General features: G+C 39.9%; 1 protein-coding gene across 1 annotated transcript in view; it reads left to right on the top strand.

Moving 5' to 3' along the window:
- The window catches only part of LOC119428696 (dedicator of cytokinesis protein 9), a 125,916-nt gene that overhangs the window by 73,794 nt on the left and 36,115 nt on the right, over positions 1-16,007 (top strand). The window contains exons 5-17 of the mRNA XM_037696368.1: positions 1,745-1,814; positions 4,143-4,238; positions 5,015-5,149; positions 5,239-5,413; positions 6,468-6,523; positions 7,611-7,685; positions 7,807-7,947; positions 9,683-10,000; positions 10,096-10,178; positions 11,950-12,072; positions 12,165-12,244; positions 12,333-12,520; positions 15,371-15,436. Of these exons, the coding sequence (XP_037552296.1) occupies positions 1,745-1,814; positions 4,143-4,238; positions 5,015-5,149; positions 5,239-5,413; positions 6,468-6,523; positions 7,611-7,685; positions 7,807-7,947; positions 9,683-10,000; positions 10,096-10,178; positions 11,950-12,072; positions 12,165-12,244; positions 12,333-12,520; positions 15,371-15,436 (1,606 nt within the window). The remainder of the gene's footprint in view (positions 1-1,744; positions 1,815-4,142; positions 4,239-5,014; positions 5,150-5,238; positions 5,414-6,467; positions 6,524-7,610; positions 7,686-7,806; positions 7,948-9,682; positions 10,001-10,095; positions 10,179-11,949; positions 12,073-12,164; positions 12,245-12,332; positions 12,521-15,370; positions 15,437-16,007) is intronic.

The following is a 16,007-nucleotide window of genomic DNA, read 5'->3' as shown; positions in this document are numbered from 1 at the left end:
ATGGATGGATGAATGGATGGATAGTTAAATGGATGGATGGATGGATGCATGGTTAGATGGATAGTAAAATGGATGGTTGGATGGATGGATGGTTAAATGGATGGATGGTTAAATGGTTGGATGGTTGAATGGATGAATGGATGGATAGTTAAATGGATGGTTGGTTGGATGGATGCATGGTTGGATGGTTGAATAGATGGATGGATGGTTAAATGGATGGATGGGTGATAGATGAATGGATGGGTAGTTAAATGGATGGTTGGATGGATGGACAGATGAATGCATGGTTGGATGATAGTTAAATGGTTATGGTTGGACAGTTGAATGGATGGATGGATGGATGGATGGATGGATGAATGGATGGTTAAATGTATGGATGGATGGATGTTGTAAACAAAGTTAATTTATTATTGGTTTTATTTTGTAGTCTGGCTGTAGTTAAAAAAGTATTTGACTTCTGTAAATATGGGGTGGGGTGTGTGTTTTGTTGTGGTCTTGGATCTTAGATTGGACCATCCAATATACAGTAATGATGATACAGGAATTAAATTCATCCAATAAAGAGAACCAGAGACACAGTTTGACCCAATCAGAGCAGAGCAGGGCGGGGCCTGCTGTCTAGTTCGCAGTGAGCCCGGGTGTGAACAGCAGAGAGAAACTACCTAAATGAAAGTAGCTGAACTTTATATTTAGAAACATGCCGAGAGGTAATTGTACATTAAATGACTACATGAGCTGAAATCCTGTAAATATAATCCTATTGAATGAAATAGTCATTTCAAGGGATAAATCTGTCAATCTGGCCAATTAAAAAAATAATTTATACTCTGCAAAGGACTTCCTGTGCTATATATTTTTTTAACTACATATCTGACGACCCCTCAATTGAAAACATGGAAATGACATAAAAGTAAACTAAAGAAAAGTTGTTAAAAACTCCTTTCTTCCTTCAGAATGCCGTCGGTCTTGATGGTGTAGGTTAGGGTTAGGGTTACCTTTAATAAGGTCAAGTACACACTGTACTGTGTACCTTTACTAAGGTCACATACTCCAATCTACTCCTCTTTATGTGAAAACATTGGAGAAGTGACCTGTATATAGGAAAAAGCTCTCGAATGCAACCATTGGTTTGACTCCAAAATGCATTCAGTTGTAAATGCACTATAAATGCAGGGGTGTCCAATACTAGTCCCTGCGGGCCGCTATTTTCCATATTTTAATTCTTTGCCTGGTCCATCACACTTGATTCAATGGTTGAATTACTTCATGTCCTCCAGAAGTCCGTTAACCACCCATTGATTCAAATCAAACCAGGTGTGTTGGAACAGGGAAACCATTCAGTGCTTCATATTTTGCTAACAGACACAGTTGACTTCAATGATTTCCAACACTACTACCACAACAAATCATTGCTCTGTATCTGTTAAATGACCTGAATTAGAGCCATTTTCGTTGCTAAGGTTGCTTAGCTGTAATAGCCATTTTGAATAGGGTTGACTCCAAAAAACAATAATTTGTCAAAGAATATGGAAGGATACTTTTTTGAGTGTGTCATTATAATCTGCCTAGTGGTTCATGAGATATTTTGCTAACACAGCAGACAATAAAAAGTCTTGATTCTACAAATGGGATTCAAACTCGCCAATGTTTGGCAGGTGTGGGTGTTTCACCTTTTCCACCCCTTGTTTTATTATTATGTGAAGATTGTTAACACGATCTTTCTCCTGTTCTTTTCTTCTTTCAGCAAGGTGTTGAGGCCTGAGAAACTGGCTGCTCACGTGTTCGAGGTTGACGAAGACGTGGAAAAAGACGAGGTAAACGTTTTTGCTTCCATAAATCTCTCCTGAATCTGAGGAGACTGACACTCAGATTCATCAACCACTCCATGTTGGCGTTCATCGTTCATGTTCATAAAGCGTTCCATGGTTTGTTTCACACAAGGAAAAGGATATTCAGCCTCATGCACCACCCACACATGTACAAATAACACATGTCTCTAGTCTTGACTCCTAATTACTTGTTTAGATTGTAATATTTAGTATAGGTTATTATAAGTCTGTTCGTATTGTACTGTTGCGTATCGGCACTGTGGTGTGTTGTTTTGCACTTTATGTTCTGTGTTGCACCGTGATCCTGAAGGAACACCGTTTTGTTTCAATATGTACTTGTACATAGCTGAAATGACAATAAAACTTCTCTGACTCTGACTCATTAGCCTACCCTGTACAAAGACTTCTGCCTTTCTCCATACTCTGTTCTCTATGACTTATGTCACGGCTGATAAGGTACTAACTACTGATAACTTTTAGGCAGAACATCACTTCACAGTAGAAGGGACTATCTAATCCTCCTGTTGTCTTTAGGTCAAAATGACCAAAGGACAGCAGGAGGGTTAAATTGTAAATGGACTGTATTTATATTCATTCAGCCTTTATTTAGACATCCAACAATTTTCAGTCAGGTCATCTGGACAGTTTCTTTTTTTGCTGAAATGTTTCACCTTCCATCCAGAAGTCTTCATCAGTCAAGGGAACACACAAAACAAAACTGATTCTTCTCCCAAACAGCTTACTCCAAAGTGGAACAAACCAGTTATGTTGGTGCTAAGATGGTGTCTTTGGCACGCCCCCTCCTCTTGTGCCGGCACTCTTCCTCGTCGACAGTCATGTCAAACTGGTTCAAAACCAAAAAAGGTCCATGCTCAATAATCCAGGTATACAATCCAACACTTTTCAGTCATGTCATCTGGACAGTTTCTTTTTTTGCTGACACGTTTCACCCTCGATCCGGAAAGCTGGAATCAGTTTTGTTTTGTGTGTTTCTTTGACTGATGAAGCCTTTCGGATGGAAGGTGAAACGTTGCAGCAAAAAAAGAAACTGTCCAGATGACCTGACTGAAAATTGTTGGATTGTATACCTGGATTGTTGAGCATGGACCTTTTTTGGCTTCATTTAGACAGTTTAATCCCAATATAGTGCCTTTGTAGCCAACCAGGTTACTCATAACAGTTTACAATACAATCTCTGCTCTCATTTAGGGTGCATTCACACCAGTCCTGTTTAGTCCACTTAAATCGAACTATAATCCGTTTGCCTAGAAAGTCCAGTTTGTTTAGGGAGGTGCGAATGCGCAATCGAACTCTGATGCGGACCAGAAAAGCGAACTCTGGTTCGCCTAAAAACCTAGGTCTTGGTTCAGTTGAAGTGAACTCTAGCGCGGTTTGAATGCATTATGAATGCAAGCAGACCGGAGACCGCTCCAAAAGCAAGAGGACTACAGCGCAGGGCTTTCAAAACACACTTGCATTTCTCATACCTCATACAGAGCCGTCTGAGCCGCCTTGTGTGAAAAACAACATTCTCCACGGTCTTCTGCCTCATCTTCCGCTCATTCTGAGTCCATTGTTGAAAAATGTTTGTTTGGCACATGTGCCACAGACAAAACAGAAATCCTAAAATGGCTAAAATTTGACGCCACTCCATTTTAGTTTTTATTTCCAGAAATAAGTTGCGCTCTGTGTCTTCTTCATAGGTTTTAATGTTGTTTCCTTCAGTAGTTCTTGGTGCAGCGCCACAACAGGCGAGGGGGGGGACAGGTTAGCTCGATTGACTCAGTACAGTGTGAATGTGAATCAGCTGAAAATGTAAACAAATGTTCCGAATTTTGGTCCCCAATCAAACCGAGTTTACCGAACTATCAGGTGTGAAAACGACCTACCTTGTCCACACACATTCACACAGCGCTCTGCTACATCTCCACAAAGCTAATCTGAATAAATCATTGTATAGAGGGTAAGCAGTGCTTTAGATCAAATTTTTTGCCTATAGTGCACAAATCTGAGGCCATGAGGGGTTCAGTGTGTTGCCCAGCAACACTTTGACATGTGACTACATACTGGTGGAATCAAACCTTCGGCTTGCACTGAAGGATGACTGCTGTACCCACTAAGCCACAGCTGCTCTCAAAGTTTAAGACAAGACATTGAATTCCTTTGGTCAAAGCAAAATGTGCATATACTGTATCTAAACCTGGCTCAGAAAAAAGAAAAACACTGAACATAAATAAAGGCATGCAAAACTCACTTTTGTATTTCATTTTTATATTTATTGAAGTGACACTGTGTTTCCTTCACCGCCTCCAGGATGCGGCCTCTCTTGGATCCCAGAAAGGAGGAGTGTCTAAACACGGCTGGCTATACAAAGGCAACATGAATAGTGCGATTAGTGTCACTATGAGGGTGAGTGTTATAGCGGGAATAATTCATCCATCCATTATCTTTTACCCCCTTCTTCCTTTTTGGTTTGTGGGGGTCACAGGTGCTTATGTCCAGCTATCACTGTGCGAGAGGCTGGGTACACCCTGGACAGGTCTTCAGTCCATCACAGAGACGCATAGAAACAAATGAGACAAACAACCATTCACTCTCTCACTCACACCTAGAGACAATTTAGAGTTACCAATCACCCTAACATACATGTTTTTGGTCTGTGGGAGGAAACCGGAGTTTCTGGAGAGATCCCACGCATGCACTAAGAGATCATGCAATCTCCACACAGAAAGGCCCCGGGCCGGGATTTGATCCAGCAACCTTCTTGCTGAGAGGCAACAGCTCTACCAACTGAATGATTTTTTTGTTTTTTTTTTTTTGTTTTTTGTTACTGAAAATACCTTTTCCCGGTGGCCAACAGTAGCAAACGCGTAGCAAAAGGGTAAAAGCGCTGCAAACACATGAATTGTACAAACTCCAAAACGCGCAAAACAAAAAACAGAAAAACGCTGAAAAAGAAAAATTCCACAGTGACTGAAAATAGATGGAAGAAGAAGAATAAAACTACCTAAAAGCAAGCCGAAAATGTTTGTTTTTGCCTCTAAATGTGTGAAAATTAAGCTAAGTCATCGCCTTTAATGTTGTATTTTACCTTCAGCTTGCTCTTGCCTTGTTTCCATTTTATTTTTAGAATAGAATGGATGGAAACATTAATGTTGTTAATGTTCTCTATTTTCATGTCTTAGTCCTTCAAAAGGAGGTACTTCCATCTTGCTCAACTGGGCGATGGATCGTACAACCTCAACTTCTACAAAGACGAAAACACCTCCAAGGAGCCCAAAGGAACCATTTTTCTTGACTCATGCATGGGGGTTATTCAGGTATGGTTCCTTGTGCACAGTGGTGATGGCAAAATTCAGGTTAAAGCTACAGTATATGTTTTTTTGTAAAGGCATTTGTGTTATTCCAGAATAGCAAAGTGCGTCGATTCGCCTTTGAGCTGAAGATGCAGGATAAGAGCACATTCCTGCTGGCTGCAGACAGCGAAGCAGAAATGGAGGAGTGGATCAGCACCCTCAACAAGATTCTCCACAGCAGCTTTGAACAGGCCATGCAGGAGAAGAGGAATGGAGACCTGATTGATGGTGAGCGTTTCTTTGCTGATACTTCTTTAAGGACATGTGAGCCTATATTTCTCTAAGACAGGGACATTCAATCCTGGACCTCGAGGTCCAGTATCCTTCATGTTTTAGATGTTTCTCTGCTCCAACACACCTGATTTGAATCAATGGGTGATTAACAGGCTTCTGCAGAACATGAAGAGGTCATTCGACCATTGAATCAGGTGTTTTGAGGCAGGGAAACAAGTACCAGGACCAGGATTGGACACCCCTGCTCAAAGGCATATTAAGAACATCCATTCATCCATTAGCTTCTGCTTGTTCCAAAGTCGGATCATGGGGGTAGCAGCTTGAGCAGGGAGACCCAGACATCTCTTTCCACAGCCACCTCATCCAGCTCTTCTGAGAGGACCCCAAGGCATTCTCAGGCCAACCGAAAGACATAGTCCACCCAGCATGCCTTGGGTCTTCCCTGGGGTCTCCTCCCAGTTGGGCATGCCTGAATCACCTCCCGAGGGCGGCGCCCAGGAAGCATCCTTACCAAATGCTTCCTGGGCCACCTCAACTGGCTCCTCTCAATGTTAAGACCATTGTCTCAAAGTATTCTTGAGAGTTTGATAAGAGTTTTGAACATGTGCAAAAAGTTTGGTAAACAAATTCTCTCTCAAAACCATCAAAGTCATCTTCTCAATTTAGTTTCTGTAAGTCAGAAATGTAACAACTTTGGAAGGGCTGATCTTTGAAATCAAATTGTGACTAACTGGAGACAAAAAAGAAATAATTGCGATCAAATCGAGACATCATTGAGACACTGTTAATAATTTGTGACAAATACATTTTAAAATGCTCAATGTTTTGTGTTTTTCCTCAAACTTTTTCCGCTATATTGTCTTCAGCTAAGGGTAGTATCTCACTTTGCTGTGACTTTTGAAGACTAGCTAGTGAACAACATGAGTTTCCCAAATGTCTCGAAATGTTTGCAGAGGGTTCTCAATTTCCTCTCGAGTCGGTTAGGCCTGCAGTTTTGTAGCTTGAATCTTGAACAAAAACAAACTGGATTTTATGTTCTCTCTAACAGATGAGGAGCAGGGAAAAACAGACCTTTCTTCTGGAAGTTTTCAAGACACCTTCCAGGTAGCCTGTTTATCCTTCTTCTTCTTTCGGCTTTTCCCTCTTCAGGGGTACCACAGTGAGTCATCTGTCTCTGTCCTCTGCATCCTCTGTCCTCACTCCAACTACCTCCATGTCCTTTCTAACTGCATCCATACACCTACCAATATACCCACTGTCTCTCCTCTGGACATGTCCAAACCATCTCAATCTGTCCTCTAACTTTTTTCTCCCAGTTCAACCTGTTCTGTACCTCTGATGATCTCATTACTAATCTATCCATATAAAATTCATCATTATTTTAGCCTCTAAACACAACAAAACTACAGTATTAGTCCTTATAGTGGAGCTTTGAGCCAAAAATCTAAACATCTGGATTTCCTGCAGCCACATTTTAAGCAGCGTTTCACATCTGGTTTAGTGTGTTCATTTTCCAAATGCAACACTTGTGTTGAATTAAAATGCATCAGTGTACCATGGCAATCTAAAAACAAACGGTAAAAGCTCATTCTATTGTAATCTGGGATTTGCTCAACAGTAAAACAAAGTTGTAATATACCATTAAAAATTGCAATTTGCTCCCTGTTGTGCAAGTAATTTTCAATCCATTTCAGAACCTTATTTTTAAAACCACAAAACGTTTTTGATAAGATTCCGTAAATCACAGTATCAAAAGTTTTTGATACGCAAGTCTAAGAAAATTCCTAGAGCACATTCATTTTTCTCAAAAGCAGTTGAAATCTTTTCTCCAAGATGCAAGAGACATATAGATAGATTTTTTTTTCTAAAGCCATACAAAATACATACAAAATATTGTTGGCATCAAGATGCTTCAAAATTTTAGCGTATGCCAACCTCTCAAGTACCTTCTCAAAAGCAACTCAACAATTAGTTGTTATTGTGTTTTCAGAATAAAACAAATATAAAACTGAAGACATAACAGATAAAAACTTCCTCACAAAATGCCAATAAATGACATGTTTGCACTTTAGAAGGCTTTACATACATTCTCCTTTTGTTACGATTTACCTTCCTCCTGCACAAGTACCTGGTTTTGACTGCACAGTTCTCTTCAGTTTGTAACTTTGCTGTTTTTCTTGGTTTCTAACAGACAGCCAGAGACATTGAATCTAAAATGAGGAGCGAAGCTCGGCTCAAGCTGTTCACTCTGGATCCTGACACACAGGTGAAGAGAAGAGTTGTTAACAAAACAATTGAAGTACTCTGTGCATTATGGTTTCAGTTTTTGTCTTTTGCTGAGGTGATGGTCTATCTCAGCCTTTTGACAGGAACTCCTGTTTTCACAGAAACTGGACTTTTCTGGCATCGAACCAGACGTGCGTCCGTTTGAGGAGAAGTTCGGAAAGAGAGTCCTTGTCAGCTGCCACAACCTATCGTTCAACCTTCAGGGTTGCATCTCAGAAAATGAAGAGGGACCAACAACGAATGTATGTTTCAGTGGAAAAAAACAGATTATGGAACAGTGATGAGAGTTTAGGACCGTCCCCCTGACATAATCATAGGAAACGTCATTTCGCAAATGAGCATGAGGTTTAAATCACTTAAGAGGATCACAGATGGTTTGGATGACCCACTTGGCTTGCAAAAAATGGTCATTAACAAGACTCCTAGCCAAGGCTTCACACCAGGCCTGAAGCTGGTTTCCTGTTGTTATTTTTAAAGAAAACTCCTTTGACACCTGATACTCAGCTGGGAAGCCCCAGCTATCAGCTCTCAAGCTGTTCAGACTGTGCACACATTCATGCACGCCCTCACACAAATCAATGGTTTTGCCTAATGCATAGTGGAAGGGATAAATGGGAAAATGCAGCATTGGTGGTGCATTTGGTCCTGATAGTGAGGAGTGCATTAGGGAGAATGTATATTGGGTATGTATATCGTATGTACACTGCCTGGCCCCTAAAAAAGTTGCCACCTGGATTTAACAAAGCAAATAGGTACGAGCCTCCTATTAGATAATTACTGCATGGGTGATTATATTTCAGCTGGCAACAAGTTATTTAACCCCAACTGGTGCAATGAGTTTCTTCTCATTTCTTAAACAACCATGTCAAAGACCCATCACATGGTCGTGGAAAAGATGTCAGTCTGTTGGAGAAGGGTCAAATCATTGGTATCAAGCAGAGAAAACATCTAAGGAGATTGCAGAAACAACTAAAATTGGGTTAAGAACTGTCCAACGCATTATTAAAAACTGGAAGGATAGTGGGGACCCATCGCCTTTGAGGAAGAAATGTGGCCGGAAAAAAAATCCTGAATGATCGTGATCGGCGATCACTTAAACGTTTGGTGAAATCAAATCGAAGAAAAAACAGTAGCACTCAGGGCTGTGTTTAATAGTGAAAGTAAGAGCATTTCCACACGCACAATGTGAAGGGAACTCAAGGAATTGGGACTGAACAGCTGTGTAGCCTTAAGAAAACCACTAATCAATAAGGCTAACTGGAAAAAAAGGCTTCAATTTGCTAGGGAGCATAAAGATTGGACTCTGGAGCAATGGAAGAAGGTCATGTGGTCTGATGAGTCCAGATTTACCCTGTTCCAGAGTGATGGGTTCATCAGGGTAAGAAGAGAGGCAGGTGAAGTGATGCACCCATCATGCCTAGTGCCTACTGTACAAGCCTGTGGATGCAGTGCTACGATCTGGGTTGCTGCAGTTGGTCAGGTCTAGGTTTTTTTCTTCCCTGATGGCACAGGCATATTCCAAGATGACAATGCCCGGATTCGTCGGGCTTGAATTGTGAAAGAGTGGTTCTGGGAGCATGAGACATTATTTTCACAAATGGATTGGCCACCACAGAGTCCAGACCTTTTAACCCCATTGAGAATCTTTGGGATGTGTTGGAGAAGGCTTTTCGCAGTGGTCAGAATCTGCCATCATCAAGATCTTGGTGAAAAATGAATGCAACACTGGATGGAAATAGATCTTGTGACATTGCAGAAGCTTATTGAAACAATGACACAACAAATGCATGCTATAATCAAAGTGTGTGCCCTTCTTTTTTGGTGGTGACTTTTTTTTTGGCCAGGCAGTGTATGTATGTATGTATGTACATACATGTATTTCTGATGTTTTATATTTGCTTTGCTCTTGTACTTTAATGTTGTCCGCCTACCTTTTGTAACAGACAAATGTTTCCTCCTTTTCTTTCTTTATCAAAGGTCGAGCCTTTTTATGTGGTCCTGTCCCTGTTTGATGTCCAGAACAGTAGAAAGATCTCAGCTGACTTTCATGTGGATCTCAACCATCCTTTAGTCCGACAAATGATCTGTGGTCTTGATGACACATCGGATTCCCAAATCATCAGTGAAGGTCTATTCGAAGGCCAGAAGCGGACACTTCACTATCCCAAACATGGGGTGTTCTCAGTAACCTGCCCACATCCGGAGATCTTCCTGGTGGCAAGGATCGAGAAGGTCTTACAAGGAGGGATCACCCACTGCACTGAACCCTATATGAAGAGCTCCGACTCTACCAAAGTACGCATGTAAACAGCAATGTGGATGTAATTAAAACTGTGCTTTTCATCTGGCATTATTAGATCGTAAATAGAATCAAACATTTTTTTCTTTAGATTGTTCAGAAAGTGTTGAAGAATGCCAAGACAGCATGTGGCAGACTGGGACAGTACAGGATGCCGTTTGCCTGGGCTGCGAGGTATGAAGCCTGTTTTTGTTCAATTCAACTGTTTTTTTGTATTTTTTTTCAATTTTCTGTGGAGATAGTGTCTCTCTGCTTTGTCATCATCTGCAAAATTCAAAATGCAATAAAGGGAAGCTCAGTCCTTTACTGGAATAGACGTTTAATGTGATGTCATGACAAGGTTCTTGGGTGGCTCTCTGGCTGTGGAAAACCAAACTGGTTTCTAACTTTATTTTTTAAAGAACCAGCTCAAGAACTTGAACCTCTTCAATGGAAAAACCTAAAAATGGACAAGGACAAGAAGTATCCTTCTATTTTGACATTATTTTCTTTGAGAGTCTTGTCAAAACTAGAGTTCTGATTTTTGTTGAGATGTTGGTGGGATGATTGAGTGTTGGGGCTAAATTGAGATTTCAGCCCTACTAAAAATGGTTGAGTCAAATTTTTTCGCCCAGATTTAATCAACAAAATAGTGTTTGTAAATTCAATGTTTCAAAAAACAAGATTGAATTTGTTTAGTTTAGACTTAAATTAAACTGTAATGGTAAATGAAAGCCATCATGTTTGCAGATGACATTGTGATCTGTAATGACAACAGGGAACAGGTGGAAGAGAACTTGAAGAGGTGGAGGCATGCGCTTGAAAGAAGAGGAATGAAAGTCAGCCATAGTATGACAGAGTACATGAGTGTGAATGAGAGGGAGGCCGGTGGAACAGTGAGGCTACAAGGAGCAGAGGTCACAAAGGTGCAGGACTTCAAGTACTTGGGGTCCACTGTCTAGAAAAATATGGAGTGTAATAAAGAGGAGAAAAAGAGAGTCCATGCAGGATGGAATGATGAAGAAAAGTTTCAGAAGTGATTTGTGACAAAAAGGTATCAGCAAAGGTCATAGATTTACAAGACAGTACTGAGACCAGCTATGCTATATGGTCTGGAGACAGAGTCATGGCCAAAAAGACAGGAGAAAGAACTGGAAGTGGCAGAAATGACGATGTTGAGGTTCTCTTTAGGAGTGATAAGGATGGATAGGATTAGGAATGAGATCATCAGAGGTACAGCACAGGTTGAACAACTGGGAGATAAAGTTAGAGAGGCCAGACTGAGATGGTTTGGACATGTCCAGAGGAGGGACAGTGGGTATATTGGTAGAAGGATGTTAGAAATGCAGCTGCCAGGAAAAAGACAAAGAGGAGATATATGGATGCAGTTAGAGAGGACATGGAGGTAGTTGGAGTGAGGACAAAGGATGCAGAGGACAGAGTGAGATGGAGGAGGATGACTCACTGTGGAGACCCCTGAAGAGGGAACAGCTGAAAGAAGAAGAATAAAAGTGGTCATTGAAGGCAATGAATTAAACCACGTAACAAGATATAATGTTATGTAATGTGTCCTTTGTGACAACACAGAACTTTTCCATTATAAAGAACAGAGTTGAACCTTCATTTGAAGAAAAATGTTCAGTCATTCAGCATAAATTGCCAGGAAAGTCCTAAGGACATCTACCAAACTTTGACTTTCAAACTAAATTTAGCCCAATTTCAGCCTAGATGTTTGTGGAAGTTGAGATATCTGCAACATATCTGAGCTCCAATGAGTTATGCAAAATCTTAAACTTAAGACTGAGGCTGCTAGTTAAACCGCTACATTATAAATAAGACCCAGCACTCACCTGAGCAGAACTTTAGGAAAAATAAATGTATGCTGAGATTGAGGCAGACAATATTCTAAACTTGTGCTAAACTTAAATGCCTTGTGAATTCAGTGTCTTTCTTTTTTTGTGTCTAGGCCTCTGTTTAAAGATGCATCAGGGACTCTTGACAAAAATTCTCGCTTCTCAGCTCTTTACCGACAGGACAGCAGCAAACTGTCAGACGAGGACATGTTCAAACTGCTCACTGACTTCAGAAAGTGAGTTGTGTTTCCACCGTTCTTCTCCCTCTTGTTCCAACATATCGTGACGGGGCTAATAATAGGTTGCTCTTCCTCTGTTTTCCCTACAGACCAGAGAAAATGGCCAAACTCCCTGTGCTCTTAGGGAACTTAGATGTAACTATTGATAACGTGGCACCGGATGTAACCAGTAAATCATCCAAATAGTTACAAGCTCACATCTAACCATCCGTAATTATTAGATTTCGATCTTTGAACCTCAACTTTGTTGTTCGCAGACTGCGTCACTTCCTCTTACATTCCTGTAAGAAACTTTGAAGAGAACGGTTCTGGGAGCGCTCTTCTGGAGGTGGAGGAGTTTGTGCCTTGTATTGCTAAGTGTGCCCAACCCTTCACCATCTATAAGAACCATCTGTATGTTTACCCCAAGCATCTCAAGTATGACGGGCAGAAATCATTTGCAAAGGTTTGTACAGCTAAGGTACATAATGATGTTTGAGCTTATCTACACAATTAGCATTTTACTCTTTATGTGTATCCTCATGAATCTGCAACCTGCGGCGCTGGGGCCACATGTGGCACTTTGGTCTATCTGCAAGGGCTCTTTCAAGCTTTGACGAAAACTGGCGTGACTATTGGGTTGTTATGCAAACAACAAAAAAGGGTCATTTTGCAGTTATCTTGTCATTTCTTTTGTAAACATGACTGGGGGAGAATTCATTCAACCTTTATTTATACAGGTTAGTTAGTCTCATTGCGTCACGAGGACTCATTTACAAGAGAGACCTGTTTTAGACAGACAACATATAAAGTACAGGCAACAATAAACTATAGTAAAATGCTAATTAAAATAAAAGTAGTGTTGCCATGTAAAACAAGGTAAAATACTAAAAACAAGAACATATTTGCTTATTGACCATATCAAATGTTTAAAATCCCCTAAAGAAATTAAGCTGGTCAGCTTCAATTCCTGTTGCAATGTGTTCCAGGTTCAAAGTAGGAAAATGCCTTTTTGCCAAGTTCAGTCTGCACTGAGGGAACGCAGCAGGTAATGATGTCCTGAGAGCGCGTGTTGTAACCGCACTGACGACGTGACATGTTGGAGGAGATATAAGAAGGTAGCAGACCACGGAGTGACATATAGGCAAAAATGAACCAGTGTGAGAGCCTATGTGTAGATAATGATGAGCAACTGACCAATGAGTACAGAGTTCAGGGATGGGTACGGTAGTTACAACCAGTTATGAATCAGTGCGCCATGGTAGACAGCATCCAACATCTGCAAGCAGCTGGCAGGGGCATTCATGTAAATAATATCACCATAATCAATGGCCGGTAGGGAAATGGCAGGTACAAGGTGTTTTCTGGCATTCAGAGTTGAGCAAGATTTATTTCTGAAAAAAGAAATCCAGTTTTAATTTCTTTTTTTTTTTTTTTTAATCACGTTTTTCATATGTTGTTTCAAAGAGAGATGTGGATCGACCAAAATTTCCAAGTATTTGTAAGAAACCACAAACTCAATTGGAACACTAAGATAGGAGGAAGAGTTGCTGGCACCGACTTTCTGTTTGAAAACAACATCCCTTTGGTTTTGTCAGAATTTTGCACCTGATTGAGATGGAATAAGTCTGACTGAATTATGTCAAATGTAGACTGTAGAAGCTGGACAACCTTGGCAACTGTGTTAGCTCGACAATAAACAATTGTATCGACAGCATAGAGATGCAAAGATGTTTTGACCTACATTACTGATATAAATTGTAAAAAGAATGGGTCCTAAAACTGAGCCTTGTGGCACACCATTAGTGATTGTTAGGCAGCTAGACATAACGAAGGGTGAAGAAGTAAAACACGTTGAACGCATCACACTAGTAGTTTGTTAGCCCCTTCTTTAGGCCGACTTCCAGTCTCACAGTGCGCTTTCTCTCAAATCCACCTGGTCAGGGGAATTTTGGTAAAGGTTTCTGGATGTTTCATCACTAACTAATCTTACATTAATGTGTGTGAGTTGGAGAACTGTTTTTCCTCTCAGAGAGGAGCCTGCAGACGCACCTGATAACTCCAAGGACGCCTCAGAGTCTGTAAGCTGGGAAGCTGAGGTCGTCTTGACCTGCCTCTGTCTGATAAGCGTGCATTATAAAACCGTTGCTCTCACATTGTCCGGTGCAGATTCTCATGACAGGGTGCAACTTTGAAGCATCTGCGTAAACCTTTTCGTGACCATCTACCCTTGCTAGTAAAGACCAGTTAAAAAATTTCTCATGTCCTCAGAGCGGCTTATTTGAGTAAGTAGATAATAATAGGATATTTATGTATCCAACACACTTTTATACCTTTAAGACAAGTTGCTAAGAAGAAATGTGGTGAAGTCAAAATAAATGCAAATATTTTAATTTTAAAATTCAATTACATATTCAACGCACTGGCCTACTTTTTATACTCGCTTCAGTTTTATGCTTTATTACTTCAAAGTAGGATATTTTATTAATTTCCCCATAATTATAAAGAAAACTCACACAGACCTGCGTAGTACAGTGTTTTAATTTTTATCCAGTTGATAAAATTATGTATTTTTTTTACATTAATTAATTTTTTCATTTGTCTTAAAATGTAAAAGTATTAATAAAGGTTAACAGTCATTAGATTTTAGTTTAGTTTAGTTTTATAAAGTCACCTGTACTGGCCAAAAAAGCCCCCTTCAACAAACTTGAAATGGTCCACGGGCCACCAGTTGATCACAGTTGCAGCAGGTTTTCCGGCTCCGGAAACATTTTATTTAGTGAGCAAAGGGTCATAAATGGCTCCTTTGATCGTAAAGGTTGCAAAAATAATTGCTTTTTGGAAAGCAGAGCCTCAGTTTGGCAGCCATTCCCATCTCGTCATTGTTTTGTGTTTCTGTTCAGCCTCTTAAACTATCAGCAGCAGCTGAGCTGGAGAGATTTATCATCATGCCAAGCAGCAGCTTTTGATTAATAAAATAATACAGATACTTAAATACGTCAGCTCCACATGTTAGCAAAATATATCATGAACCACTTGACAAAACTCTCAGAAAGTAATCATTAGAGTTACATCTACAATTAATATAAGCAGCTTGATTCAAGATGGCTGCCACAGCTAATTGGCCTTAGCAAACATAAAAGAGGCTATGATTTAGTCAGTTTTACAAATATTGAGCTGAAATTTGATGTGGTAGCTGAGAGTCATCTTTATCACACACCCTGAGCACAAACAGATGCCACATTGTTGGCATGCAAGGGGATATGCATAACTTCAAGGAATTCCTGTTAAATTTATATTTTATTCACATTTTCAGGCGAGGAACATTGCTGTTTGTATCGAATTTAAGGATTCTGATGAGGATGAAGCCCAGCCATTGAAGGTACACTGAATGTTGTTTTCATTACTTATGTTGGTGTTCTTTAAAAACTTGAAATTGAAAAACTAGAAAAATGAGTGTAGATTATAATTACAGGACATATGAACAAAATAAGCACAGGTTTTCTGACTTTTTATCAAAAGAAGACCAAAAACCTTGACTTAGGCACAAGGTTGAGTTTTTGTGTTTGCTAAACCAAGAATAGAATTTGCAGAAATGTGTTGGCTTAAAATAGATGCCCAAACCAGAGGAAACGATCCATCTGGCTCTCCGAACCATTATGTTCTTAAAAGAACATGAAGTGAGCAGACCTAATTATTATCAGTAATAACAGCGGCAGATAAAGTTTGACATTGAAAATGTTTTTATTATCAGTGTGCTTTCTGTAAAGCAAGACACATTTGAAAATATCACTACAGGTTTACTTTTATAGTTTTAAAAACAAAACATGTTTGCACAGAAATTAGCCACTGGTTAAAAAAATGTATGTATTTATATAACATATATATATATATGTATATATGTTTTATATATATATATATATATGTATATATGTTTTATATATATATATATA

The sequence above is a fragment of the Nematolebias whitei genome, chromosome 23 (assembly GCF_014905685.2).
Source record: "Nematolebias whitei isolate Nwh7 chromosome 23, NemWhi1, whole genome shotgun sequence".
Classification (NCBI taxonomy): Eukaryota; Metazoa; Chordata; class Actinopteri; order Cyprinodontiformes; family Rivulidae; genus Nematolebias; species Nematolebias whitei.
This window is presented reverse-complemented; position numbering and strand designations above follow the sequence as displayed.